We start from the raw sequence: 14,146 nt of genomic DNA, 5'->3' as shown, positions 1-14,146 counted from the left end.
TAAAAAAAAAAACCAAAAAAACAAAACAACACCTAACCATGTGGTGCGATGGTGTAAAGTGATACGTGCCCAAATCGCTTCAATCTGAACACTTGGTTTTGGAGGTTAAACATGCAACACCAAATGACCCTCTCGGTTTGTCTGTGAACACATTTTCACGTAATATGTTGTCATTGTGAATGCCTGAATCTCACTGTGTGATGATGTGTAATATTTTCTTTCTTTTCTTTTCTTTTTTTTTTATAATTTTTTTATAATCTTTTTCTTTCTTTTCTTTTTTTCTTTTGTTGGGTTTGCATTTGAAATGTAAAAGTTTATGCACATGGATCCATGTATACTGGTCGAAACCCTCATCAGCAGCAAGTACTGACAAAGTAGGTGGCCCCTCGTTTGGTGACTCCCTCCACCCTCACCCACCCCTAACCCCTGACCCTCCAGAACGACAGACAGGACTCAGGAGGAGGAGGAGGAGGAGGGGGGAGGGGGAGGGGGCCGCCCCGTGTCCAGCCTCTCCCGGACCATCTTGACCAGCTCCTCAGACAGCTCCCGTGACAGGTGCGACATGAAGGGCTGCAGCATGTCCCGCGCCTTGTCCATCACAGAGCTGTCCCAGGGGCCCCCCTCCCAGCCCCCCGCCGCACCCCCTTCCTCCACCAGGGGGCAGGAGGGGGGCTTGATGGGGGCGGCCTCCCCCTCGGGGGGTGCCACGGGGGACTGGAGGGCCAGGTGGGCCAGGGTCAGGTGGGCCTCGCGGAAGGCCTCTGACAGCATGGTGGCCATCTGGTGCTGGTTGGGGGACTGGCCCTTGCTGCTGTTCTGTCCCCGGGTCATCTGTTGGCAAACCAAATCAAATCAAATCAATTTATGGTGCTTAAGAGCCTCACCGACCACAAAGGCCATCACAAGGCTATCGCCACATTAGCATCTACTTCAAGTTGTTGGCAAACCACACAGAGAAAAAAACACACCCGTAGCAAGTCTACCTCCGGCTTTTGGTCTAGGTCTTTTGGTGGTGGGTTCGAGGGGGGCTTTATCATAAAGTTTGGTTGTTGTGCATTGTAAGAAATCTTATCAAAACAAGACATAAATAAGTGTGGATCTTTCTCAAAATGCATTTTCAACTGAGTATTGGTTACTTTCTTGAAGTGGTTGCTCCATTGCTTCACTTATCTTAAACTTTAAAGAACCATTCAAAATCAATCTTCTTGACCAGACAAAGTAACATTCAAATTGTCCAGATGTTGGCTGTCACCAAAGATGCTCATCAGACTAGGCAACTGGTCGATTCATGCGCTTCTGCCCTAGTCTGATCTTCAAATCTTCTCCCAGCTGATCAGGTCAAAATACGGACATTTTTCGAATTCAAGAATGGTATTTCATCCTGCACTATCTACTGATAAGCTTGACAAAGTGACAAAGAGACAATGACAATGAGAAAAAGACAAGGAGACAAAGAGGTTTTAAAGCACCAATGTTGAAAAACACAGGAAATTGCTGTGGTGGTCTTTTTTTTTTTTTTGCTCCCCCATCATCTGCACCGTTTCAGTGGCATTACTCCAATGCCGCTCATTTAGATTTTCCCCCACACGGCCACACCCAGGTTCGTCCGTCACAGTTCCAGCGTCGGCAGTCCGCAGGGAACCATCGATGTTAAGTTGCCAGGAGGCCACACACAAGAGGAGACCCTGCACTGCTGCTGAGTCACTTTGGTGGTGTTCAGTGGTGCCTGTTCTGATTTAATTTACTTAGTACACCACCTACTAAGCCCCCTACTAACAACAATAATGGCTTAGTCGCGGAGTCAGACTGAGTGAGCGTCCCTCCCAGAGTGGAGACCGCCACTGCTGTGGTGGTCTTTGTTCACTCACCCTTGTGCACCAACACATACTCACTCAATGACAGCTCACCCACAAAGCTTTCAGTAAATAAAATGAAAGAGAAGGGAATGGAGGGAGGAGGGTTTCAGATAATCTATTACATGATCATTCACATAAAATCAGATGAATCTTGAAAATATACCAAGCACATTAAAAAAACAACAACATTGCACTGACCTGTGACAAAAAGTCTTTGGCTCTCTCCACAGCTAATTTCAGATCAGACACAACACTCATACATGTGCGCAAGGAATCTGCAAAAAAAACACACCAGAAGTAAAAATGATCAAGAAATGAAAATTAATATAACTAAAAAACAACACTGACATGCACACAAAAAAGAAAAGAGAGAGAGAGCAGCTTAAAAATCTCCTGTTTGTGACATATTTCAGAAACTCATCTAAATAATTATATATCGTTTATCCATATACTTGTATACTGGCAAATTGAAACAGTCTGGTGACCTTTCAATAAAATGTACAACAATATTCTTTTAGAATCACTCTTTCCGTTCAATCCACAATGAAGTTAAACATGCACAAGACATTTTCATATTTCGTTGTCAAGCATGATTAAATGCATGCACACCCACACTGACACAAACACATATACGCTGTTACAAAGTACACAGAACCTGGTTTTAACCCCTGCCCCCTTCAGAATCTGAGTTTGGCAAGAAGCAATATAAATAATATCTCCATTTGCAAACTGAAGGGGCTGAATGGTGCCCAAATCATCTTTAAAAAAAAGTATTATCTAAAAGATGAACTAATTGAAATGCTTTCCATCTGTTTTGAAGATCTCAAGTGAGACAGGTTTTTTTTTTCCCTTGTACCACAAAAACTGATCATAGTCATCACAATCAACATTACTTAAACGTCCCACAATATTGGTTAACAACTATCAAATGCAACAAACAGAAAAAAAACCCAATTCTTACAATCCTTGCTCCTAACGGATTTTGAACCTCACCTTCACTTGATGACGATGATGATGCTGACTGCGGTGATGATGACTCAGGAAGATGAAGAGAAAGACGGCTGCGATCCCCTCTTGCAGCGCCAGTGTCCCCTGAACGTTGGGCGTGCTGGTGGTAACGCATGTCAGAGTCTGTGTCAGTGTCAGAGCCCAGCCCTGTGTCAGACTGACTGCGGGGCGACACATGCTGCTCAGCAGGGGAGCGATGGTGCAGGGAGGCCGGCTGTTCACAGGGGGCTGGGGACACAGAGCTCCGCCCACCCCCCACTTTCAGCTGGGACGAAGGACTCTGACCCCGCCCTCCCTCCCGGGAAAGGCGCACGCTTTCTGGCGATCCCCGCGGTGGGGACTTCTGGTTGAGACGAGCGATTCTTTCCTGAACAGACAGTTTTGGGGAGTCGTCATTGTCATCTCCAGACCCAAAAACCTCTCTGTCTGTGGCCGAGTCACTGAACATCACACCACGAGAGGAGCTCACCTGGGCGGCAGTCTGTGCTTTCCGAGGCGACGGCTGATCACGCTCTGGTGGGTCATAGCGACTGGCATCCAGAGCTGCCGCTGCCGCCTGCTCTCTCTCTCGTCGCAGCTGGTTGGCCGTGCGGTCAATTTCCTCAGCCACAGCCAGGGTGTTTGCAGAGGTGTAACCTGAGTGGTCTACGGAATCAAACACAGTGGATGTGCTGGAGGAGGAACGAATACTTGATGACCCATGGTGCAGTGTGGATGTGGAGGAGCTGCTCCTTGGAGACCGTGAACTGAGAGCTGAGGGGGCTCCCTGCTTGTGGGGACTCACAGCTTTCATCAACTGCTCCCCTGGCAGCTGGTTTGAGGTGGGCGACTCCTCTTCTGGGCTGGTCTGCTGAGTGCCCAAAATGCCAGAGTTGCCAAGAAGTATGCTCTTGGCCTGCTCCAGAGTCAGTTCAGACGTGGATCGCTTGCGGACCTGCACAGCCCTCCTCAGCAAGCTGCTCTGCGCTGCTTTCAGTGGCTGAACTGTGGTGGGAGGTGGCGGCATCAACTGTGCGTCTGACAGTCCCTTGCTTTGATTTGGGAGAGACAACGGTGCACCTGCCAAGCCGGCTGCAGGAAGAGAACGTCTGCTGGGAGAATGTGATTTGTTCCCCTGCCTCCCTGACCCAGTTTTGTCCTTGTCTCTGTGCACAGGGCCTGAGGATGAGGAACTGTCTGTGGACACTGGGTCGTCCAGACAATTGACGTCAGGAACGCTTAAGGACAGGTCAGCCAGACAGCGCAGGTTGGATGAGGTCTCCACATCAGCTTTCACCTCCTCCTCCTCCGCCTCCTCTTTGTCCTCATGAAAGTCGGTCAAGTTGGGTGTGGATGCGTACATTGCCAGCCGAGAGGATGACAGCCGACCTTTACCTATCCGCTTTTTAGCAGGCCCTTCAGTTTTATTGCTTTGCACAGTGTTGCTGCTGGAAGTTTTAGCGTTCTGCACCTCTGCCTGTTTGAGCAAGTTGCCTGAGGATGAAGATTTGAGGCGTGATGACTTTGTCGTGCGGAAATACGACGGCACTTGACGGGGCGGTGGTGTGGATGAGGTGCTGCCTCCATTTGTTTCAGCGGACCGGACTCCGTTCCCACTGCGGCGTTTGTCTCTGGCTGCTGCCAGACTGGAGCCACGGAGAGGTGATGAGGGACTGGGCCGGGTGGGAGAGGCTGGGATGGGCGAGTTGTCTCCCTCCAACTTGTCACCTGAAACAGTCACCGGGCCATGTCACACCTTCTTGTGTCCTTTTCCTTACACAACTCACATTTACCAACACATTCTCTTTTGTTCTTTTTCCCTTGGGTAAATCAGTTCTGCTGATACACAAGTGCACAATGAATCAATTATATGCAAACATATTGTATCATGTTTCCTACTCTTGCAATGAAATGAAAATTGTGGCCATGTGATATTCTGTCAAAAAATTCATCCAAATTTTGAAAAGGACAACAACAAAATAAGAAAGACAGACTTTTTCTGATATAATAAAGACATGTTTCCATCATATATAACCAATTAACAATACTGTGTTGTTTGTTGAAAACAAATATTTTTATCTGGTCAAAAAGCAGCTTTAAGACTGCCAGACTTTTATGTTTGTACAACTATCATTTACTGATTCCACACCACAGGATATACATTATCAACGATCATACATAACTGAATTTGATGATTCACCAGAGACAATGTGATCAGAAATAGTACATGGGGAAGGAGAATACATTAAACCTGTCCAAAGTTACAGCAGGTAATCTGGGAAGATGATCTTTTCACCTTCGAGTCACCTAAAGTAATGTACATTTATTCATGTATGAAATCATTCAATCTCTCTTTCACACATGTTTGTTAGATGATATTTCCCATTAACATGTTAACATGGCAGATGATTTGGAGTAGCAATAACATGGAAGATGATCTGAAGCAGTAATGTTTTACAATTGGTCTTATCCCAAATGACCTAAATCTGCAGATAATGATGTTAATAATGCTCATAAGCACACACTCATACACACACACACAAAGGTCCATGCACACAATCCATTTATCATGATACACATGTCAATGAAGAGACTAACAGAAAAGATTAACAAGGACATTTTCAGCACTTTCAATATCAAAGAGCACAGCCATCCAACTTGCAAGCAGCTTAAAAACATCACAAAACAAAACACTGAAAGGCACTTCAGATTTCAAAATTAGTTTTAAAACAGAACTCCACAACTGCACAGCTTGTGTAAGCGGGATCTCAGTTCTCACCCATCATGCCAAGGTTCACTGTGCTCCCCTATAAATCCTGACACTGCCTGGTACGTTTAAAGATATCATAACCTTCGTTTGCTGTCAACCATCACAACCTTAGAAAAACATCTGCATGCATCTAAACATTTGAAGATGCTCAACACTCATATTATGATGCAAAGAAAGAAAGAAAAGGGTGGGCTTTTTTTAATCTGCCTGGCTAAATGAATACTGCACACAAATGCTATGCAGACGCTCATGTAAGGATACTCATGTATCTGTTATGATTTACTGTTTGGCTCTGAATAAATGAAAATACCCCAATAATTGCAAGATTTGATACTTTGTCAACTTTTGGTTTTATACCACGATTTCTGTCCGTAAACAGTCAAGTTAGAAAACCACACTGACATCAAACTGATGCGTTAGAAAGTGTTTGCTGATACTTTACAAAGAACTGCAAGAAACTGCTTCTCTCTCCAAACAACAGAAAGGAAGATGGTCCAACAGCAGGAGAAAGACATGAAATGGAGAAAACAGTGACAAAGAGACTGCTGTCACAAAAAGCACACAGAACAACACTGAAAACTAACAGCTGCCGGACTCATGGCAGTGTATGAAACCCAAGACAGAAGTGTCAGAAAGGTTAAACAATTGAAGAGTTACACATCAAGCTTTTTACAGAAGGCGACAATCTGGAGAAAAATTAGTTTTCATGCAGCATACAGGTTACTGGGTATAGAAAATGTACTGATCGTGAGTGAGATACTGCCAGTCACATATCCTGAAGGATCTAGGCGAATACAGTCATACAATGGAACCACTGGGAAGTCTTTCATTCCCATGGCAACAGGGCAACACAACGGCAGCCAACGGGCAGCATGCGGTAACTGTCCAAAGCAACACAGCTTTACCCGTTCCAGATGATTCTGAAGCTAAGCTCTTGGCCGGAGCAGAGCGAGATCGACAGCAAGTTCGAACAGATTCACGAACACCACTGCTGTCAACATGTGATGAGGAGGATGGAGAATGGGGCTGGGAGCGACTGGGCGACTGAGGGCTTTTGCTTCTGGACCTGAGGGACACCAGAGTCCTCGGGGGCTTCTTGGGAGCCTGCTTCCCTTCACCATTGCTATCAGGACTTGGGGAGGGGGGGCCACTACTGCTAGGGGAGGGAGGGGCACTACGACTGGGGGAAGAGGACAGACTCCTGAGGGGAGGGAGGCAGCGTGGGGGCTTCTTTGGTGGCTGAGTGTTGTTCCCAGGTGACCGGAGGTCCGGTGACAGACTGGAGGACCTCACAGGTCTGGTGGAGCCTGGCGACCGGGGGGGCTTGGGGGACAGAGGACTGACCTGATCCACCGCCTGTCCTGACCGCGGAGATCTTATGGACAGCGGGGGGCGGGGGGAGCGGGGAGATGAGGGACACACCGGAGGCTTGGGGGACAGAGGTGAGTGGGGGGACTTGGGAGACTGGGGGGATCGAAGGTCGGGAGAGAGAGGGGAGCGAGGGGGCCTGGTCGTGACCCGAGATCGACACGATCTAGGCGACTGTGGAGGGGTTGTACCCGAGTTTGAAGCCCCACTCGCAGAAGAGCGACTTAACCTTGGGGAATGAGGTGGTGTGGAGGTAGGGGTGGAAGAACTGACCCTCTTTACGTCAGGGGATTTGACCGACTTCACGGACTGAGGCGGCGTCCCCCCACTGATCCCTACAGGGGTCTGGTCATGGGACTTCACCACCCTCGGTGACTGGCTTCCCCCCGACACAGAGCACAGAGGGAACCTGGGTCGGTCTGAACAGGGAGGAGACAGAGGCTGGAGTTCAGCGCTACATGTGGCCTGACAGACTACACCGTGTGACAGGGGAATCTTACTGCTGTGCATGGACACTGATGGTGACGGACTACCCCTTTCTGCCTTCAACTGGCTGATTGAATGGGGGATTGGAATTCTGGGGAGAGGGTGCTCCTCTTTGATGGGCTGGTGGGAAAGGGGAAAGTCGGCCCAGAAACGACGCAAGGTTCTTGGTGAAGGGGATCCACACAGGCCTGGCAGAAAAGAAGGATGATTTCAGAAGACCTTTCTCGCACACATTTGGCCACTGTCATGACAAAGTTTCAGGAATGTAGCTTGCTGCAAACACCTAACATCTTAGTCATCAGAAATTATTCAACACAATACACAGCTAAAAAGGAATGAATCTTAAATGTAACACAAATCATGAACATGATACGGATGCAATGACTCTGTTTGTAGATATGTCAAGATGCAGACCCATGCTAAATAATGAAAGTAAAAGTAATACACATGAAAGTGCTGCTTCAAATTGTTCTAAATGTCCCCCCCCACCCCCACCCACCCACCCCCAACCCCACTTCCCAATTTGTTTTTGAAATGAATAATGTTATCAAAAGAAAGGATAGAACTGATTTTGATTTCATCACAGCACTGAAGAGGAAGGGCTTGAATATAAATACATGCAACAAAATTTGATACATTGCTCTATTACTGGCCATAAAATACATGTCTACATACAGTTATACATGAAACTGCATGCACAGAAATGTGAAATTGCAACATGTTACAATAAAGAAAGAAAATATAATTAATCCTCCTCCCCTCCCCACTCCCCACCCCCCACCCAAACCTGCCTCCTTCTCCCAAAGAAAAACAGCAATAAATACCAAAATTTTATTTGAAATCAAAACTTAAAATCTGCAGTGTGCTTGCTAAAACAATATGTATCACAAAATCTCTTGAAATCTGGTGCTATCAATAACAGGTATGTTCTTCCACTCAGATAATTACATTTGATATATGAGTGGACATAAACAAAAAAAATCCTAAAAACAACATTTAAAAAAATTATCATGTTCACATCCACACACCCATGTAGACACATACATACGCACACTCATACAACACACATACACATCACAACACACACACATACAGCAACTGGCACCAACTACCTACCAAGGCATAAGAACATATTCAAGCACATTCTACAATTAAAAACGAAATAAAACCATACAAACAGCACAGCTAAAAATAGCACAACATTGTGTATTTTGTTGTTGTAGTTGTATAGCTAAAAAAAACACACACACAAAAAAAAACAACCCAGAAAGCATACATATTGTATACACTGAATGGAAATCATACATCTGCAACAAGCGTAACACATTCATAAGTAACAGGCAAGGATCCCATAAATAGAAAAGACACACATTCAACTGAAGCCAAGCAAATAAATATGTTCTTACCTAAATCTGCACTTGTGTTTGTTTTGGGTGTCGAAAAGCTTGGCTCCTGAAACAAACAAACAAACAAACAAAAAGAGAGAGAAAAAAAGTCAAAACATGACAATGAATAATCAAATTTATTTAACACCATAATTAACCACCTCTCATCCTTTCCTTCACGATCAAATACTGCCAAGACAAGGTAAGTTTAGTATCCAAATTCATTGGAGAGTTTTTCCTGCCAGTTCTCCTGATAACTCATTCTGTTTTTACAAATTCTGAGTAAAATTCTACTCATTCCGTTTTTACAAATTCTGAGTAAAATTCTAATCTCAGGGCATCCAATGGGGAAATGGGGAGCTATATGAAAACAGTGACATCACACTGAATAACAAAACAGTAAACAGAATAACTTACGAGATAATGGAAGAAATAACATATCAATCATACTGATAGCTGACAAAATTAACTGCTGACTACCTAAGGCAATCCACTAACCTACTGATCAAAACACCTACCTTGCTGTCAAGCTTTGTGGGTGGTGAAGGGGGGTCTTCTTTTTCAGGAGACTCTTGAAGCAGGCCTCCCGTACGCCAGTTCATCTGAACACATGCAATGTGAATGTCTTCATGAAAAGTACACCACTGCATCTCCCTATGTACAACAGTGATCCTGCACAAACCCTCGCTCATGCAGACATACACACAAACACATCCAGTCTCACAAACACATGCACATAACAGAAAGTGCAGCACATAGCATGCTGACATACAGACTCTCGCTAAGCAGGTGAGCACACGTGCGCTTGCACTCACACACACACCCACCCTTACCACTCAAAGTCATGTAATTATATTCATTCCGTATATAAACTGACTGATTACCGAACTAAGCCATTACTGTTAACCTGTTCTGTGCCTGTAAGATGCCGCTGACATCCTACACAAAATGTTGCCATAGTGCCTATAAGACGTCCACCGACGTCCTGCATCTATTCTGATTTTTCCTTTATAGAAGTTTGTTCAATGAACACAAACAGAATCTGAACTGATAGTTTTATATCTGGATTATAAACATACCAATTAATTTAGTATACATCAGGTAGAAGACCCCTTCTCGATAATGTTTCACTAACTAGACTTCATTTAGTGCGCCTGAAAAGACTTAAGTGGGTGTGCATCATATGCAAAAAGAGTGTCAGAAACTTTGTCAAGCTAAGACAGTGGTCCCAGTCAACAGATTTACACAACTCTGCAGGCTGTGCAGATGATTATGTATGGTAATAACAATGAGAGATGCATTTATCTTGTCTGATAATTGGCTTGAACTCAAAGGTGATAACGACAGTGACAAAACTGACAGCAATGTTCAACGCTTTGTTCAGTCATCTATCCAATCAGACATCAATGTTGAGCAGATGACAATGACTGACAGTAAGGGTGTAGAACTATCACGTAATCTGAGAAGAGGGGGAGGGCAGAGAGTGGAGTGGTATAAGACAACAGGTTGAAGACCAGACAGAGGGCATGGGAAAGGGGCGTGGCCATGACCAGTGAACTGTCTACCACACTGTTCATCTAATCGGAACTGGACAACAGCCAATAATCCACATTATTCATGAAATCCATGGTTGACAGACTGGAATCTCATGTTTTTATTCTTTCATGCTTTTTGTCACTGATTAGCTGACCGACTCCTTTGTAGAGCAGACAATCTGGATGCACAGCAGACACTTTATTGGCTTAATTGCAGCCAGGAGGGAGTGAGTATCATCAAAGAGCTTCCCCCTCTCAAGGGGGAATGCTCTTTGGTGTTAAAAAAACACACACAAAATTATGACTGCCTAGTTTCCGAGATTTCGAGAACATGATTGACTTTTTATCATGACAGAACACTCGTTTGCTATTGTTGGGACAATTATTCACTTAATGTTTACAAACGCTGTGACTGTTATCATAAACATATAACCTGTTTCATTTTTTTCTTCAGGCACAATCTGACTATAAGCATGCTATTTCCAGTTGTATTTTGTTTGTTTTCTTTTTGGGTGTCAATCTATGGAGATGGAAACAGACTTTTTTGATGCACAAAAATATTAACATCACTTTGAAACGCCTGAATAGTTATCTACAATCAAAACAGATGGGGAAATCCATATTCATTTTCCATCACTTTGCTTCTTTATTTCATACAGTTTTTGTACTAGAGTTTAAAACAGTTTATTACCCCCGAATCTCCAAATTCCCTGGCAAGAGGAGAGCGCTCTTTTAAAGATATTTTCAATTTTTACAAACTTCCCTGGCACTGAACAGGTTAAGAAGTAATAATTTTATTCACAAACAGAAATGAACATGTTAGCTTGTCTTGATAAAGAAATGAATGCCTTTCCACCATTAGGTTGTATTATGTATTACTGTAAAGGTAGATGACAATCAAAAAGATATCAAGTTTGAGTAATTCTAATACAAACTAATGGATTCATAGCAAAAGTGCTGTCAGCAGCTTTCAATGTCAGGCAAAATTAAAAATAAGAAGTCAGGAGAAGATATTTACTGGTAGGTAGGAATGTTTCAGATAGCTATCTGGCTAGTGTTATGTAAAAATCAACAACCTGAGACTGAAAAAAAGGAAAGTAAAAAATGTCATCCAAAATCCTTACAAATCTTTCCTTCTGAGTAAGGTTTAATGTGACTTATACCAAGAGTGCACATCTTACTGTGAGTCTGTGGGTATTACATCCCAACAATGTGTATGTTAATGAGTCAAATCACCAGTCACATTAAACTGTTTTGTGGTGATATAAACCCAACCCACAGGAAGGGAGAAATGTATGTACCTTCCCAAAATCCAGACACATAATTTTTCAATCAATAACTAAAGCCACAATAATTATATGATTTTACATCTTTTCAAAAACAGTCATATGCCTTTAAATTTCTATAAACAGAGATGTATGGAAGAAAACCATTGCTGGTTCATAACTGGTTCCATAAACATAGGATATGCAGCGAAGTAAAAATGTTGAATGATATGTCATTTGTTGTGTTTATACAAAATTCTCCACAAAATAATAATAATAAAAGAAATGAAGTGTTACAGATGCATTCTCAAGGTTAATTGCAAAGATGAAAAAAAAAAATTAGCTGTTAATGTTTTTTTATGAAATCCAAATGGTTAAAAACAACAACAACAAAGCATTAGTCCCTATGGTTATTGCCACACCAGAATATATATATATATATATATATATATCAGCATGCACTAAGACAGGAAAACTACAAGTGATTTAATTATCATCAACATCATGCTTGACTACACAACTATACCCAGATCTATACATAAGAATACAAACACAAACCACTGTTAGTAATAATCCAAGCACAAACATGTATGCGACTAGTCCATACTGTAGAGAACCCCTTCAAATGCAATAATCTTTCAAAGTCACTAACTTGTCTAGCATCCTATCCAAACAATGATACAAATACGGAAAATACATCCACTAATATTGTACATTTTGTGACAGTGCTGGTTGAGGAGACTGACTGGGCAAGTGTACCAGTGAAAAAAAAAATGAACAGTGGAGATTTCTGTGCTGTGTCCATGTCAGTACACAATGACATACCTGAAACCAGAACACCCTCGCATACCTTTACGTGCATACAGAAAAAGTGCCAAGGTTCTTGAATGGCCTTGAACGCAAGATCTTAACATTCACTGACCAGCAAAAACGCTGTATTCTCAGCACACTAACTTTCCAGCACAACTTCTAAAACGCTGATGAAATGTATTTGAAACCCTGCAACTGTGTCTGTTTTCAATTTAGTCACTAGAGAACTGACGTTCTTTCACAAAAATGCCAGTGTATAAACACTGGAGAGAAAAAAAAACTATACAAAAATAAACACTGCTTTTTATCAGCAAATGTTAAAAGCAAACAAAACAGGCTTAAAAAGCATATTTTCCGGATAAAAATGAAAGCATCGAACCACAAAGCAAACTCTTTTTACACCATCAAGTTAACAACAGACCAAGCCACATTTGCTCCATCCAGGCTTTTCTGTATGTAAACAATACAGAATTGAAGCAGTGACACCTGAATGAGCAACTGTCACCACACAAACAGCAGCAGAAGCACATACACAGAGGCATCAAGGACTAGCAAAATATGCCAATAAAAAAAAAAGGAGGGGTGGGGAGCATGTCACTAGCAGGGAGAGTGCATAACTCACATCGGTAAGACGTCTGCGTGTGTCATCCATGGCGCGAGCCATGTCAGACTTGGTCTTTCTGAGAGGCTGTGGAAGTGGGCAACACACACACACACGTGACATTGGGAGATCAGTGGACACTGAATGTCCCACCCTCACTCTATGGATTGTGACCAGTTGTGCAACATACAGTTCATTAACAGTTATCTGTGCTAAAGAGCAGACACTGACTCCAACTGTCCCACCCTCACTCTATGGACTGTGATCAGTTGTGCAAATACAGTTAATTAACAGTTATCTGTGCTAAAGAGCTGACACTGAATGTCCCACCCTCACTCTATGGATTGTGATCAGTTGTGCAAACACAGTTAATTAACAGTTATCTGTGCTAAAGAGCAGACACTGAATCCAACTGTCCAATCCTCACTCTATGGATTGTGATCAGTTGTGCAAATACAGTTAATTAACAGTTATCTGTGCTAAAGAGCAGACACTGAATCCAACTGTCCAATCCTCACTCTATGGATTGTGATTGTTGAACAGGTGGTTCGCAAGCAGACACTAAATCAAACTGTCCCACCGTCATTCTATGGACCGTAATCACTTGCGGAACAGTTAGCAATTATCTGTGATAATTATGTTCTGATGAAGGGACAGGAATTTCTAAAAAGTTCAAAATAAATGTGGGAGGAAATCCTGTTCCAGTATAATTACAAGATATGCATGTAGCACATCCACAACATCCCCGCTCAAACACCTTTTTTTTTTCTTTTTTCTTTTTTTACCATTCTAAATTGTTGAGGTGACAATGATTTTCACCCACTGTCTAATCAAGGGAAACCAGAGAATCGGTGACTAAATTCAGTACAATGAGCAGGATTAGTTCATTTCATTCTTTAACCCATGCACTTAAAATCAGGAAAAGTCAGTTTCCTTCCACTTGTCAAGTGTTTTTATGAATTACTTTTTCCCCTGGATGCAGAATCAAATTCATGTTCATGCATATAAGTAAAACGTCCATTGTCTCTCATTAGTATCATGCAAAATGCATGGAACCTGGGCAGCAGAAGAGTTGATTATGGG

General features: G+C 43.0%; 1 protein-coding gene across 4 annotated transcripts in view; it reads right to left on the bottom strand.

The window, feature by feature from the left end:
- Positions 1–213: 213 nt before the first annotated feature.
- The window catches only part of LOC143281273 (uncharacterized), a 134,198-nt gene continuing 120,265 nt past the window's right edge, over positions 214–14,146 (bottom strand). The window contains exons 28-34 of one of the 4 annotated variants that reach the window (XM_076586395.1): positions 13,085–13,150; positions 9,371–9,454; positions 8,874–8,919; positions 6,519–7,655; positions 2,850–4,571; positions 2,055–2,131; positions 214–831 (exon numbers count right to left, since the gene is read on the bottom strand). In XM_076586395.1, coding sequence (XP_076442510.1) covers positions 454–831; positions 2,055–2,131; positions 2,850–4,571; positions 6,519–7,655; positions 8,874–8,919; positions 9,371–9,454; positions 13,085–13,150 — 3,510 coding nt within the window. In that variant the 3' untranslated portion in view covers positions 214–453. The remainder of the gene's footprint in view (positions 832–2,054; positions 2,132–2,849; positions 4,572–6,518; positions 7,656–8,873; positions 8,920–9,370; positions 9,455–13,084; positions 13,151–14,146) is intronic. The other 3 variants (XM_076586397.1, XM_076586396.1, XM_076586398.1) reach the window with 3 other exon arrangements.

This window comes from Babylonia areolata, chromosome 4, assembly GCF_041734735.1.
Source record: "Babylonia areolata isolate BAREFJ2019XMU chromosome 4, ASM4173473v1, whole genome shotgun sequence".
Classification (NCBI taxonomy): Eukaryota; Metazoa; Mollusca; class Gastropoda; order Neogastropoda; family Buccinidae; genus Babylonia; species Babylonia areolata.
This window is presented reverse-complemented; position numbering and strand designations above follow the sequence as displayed.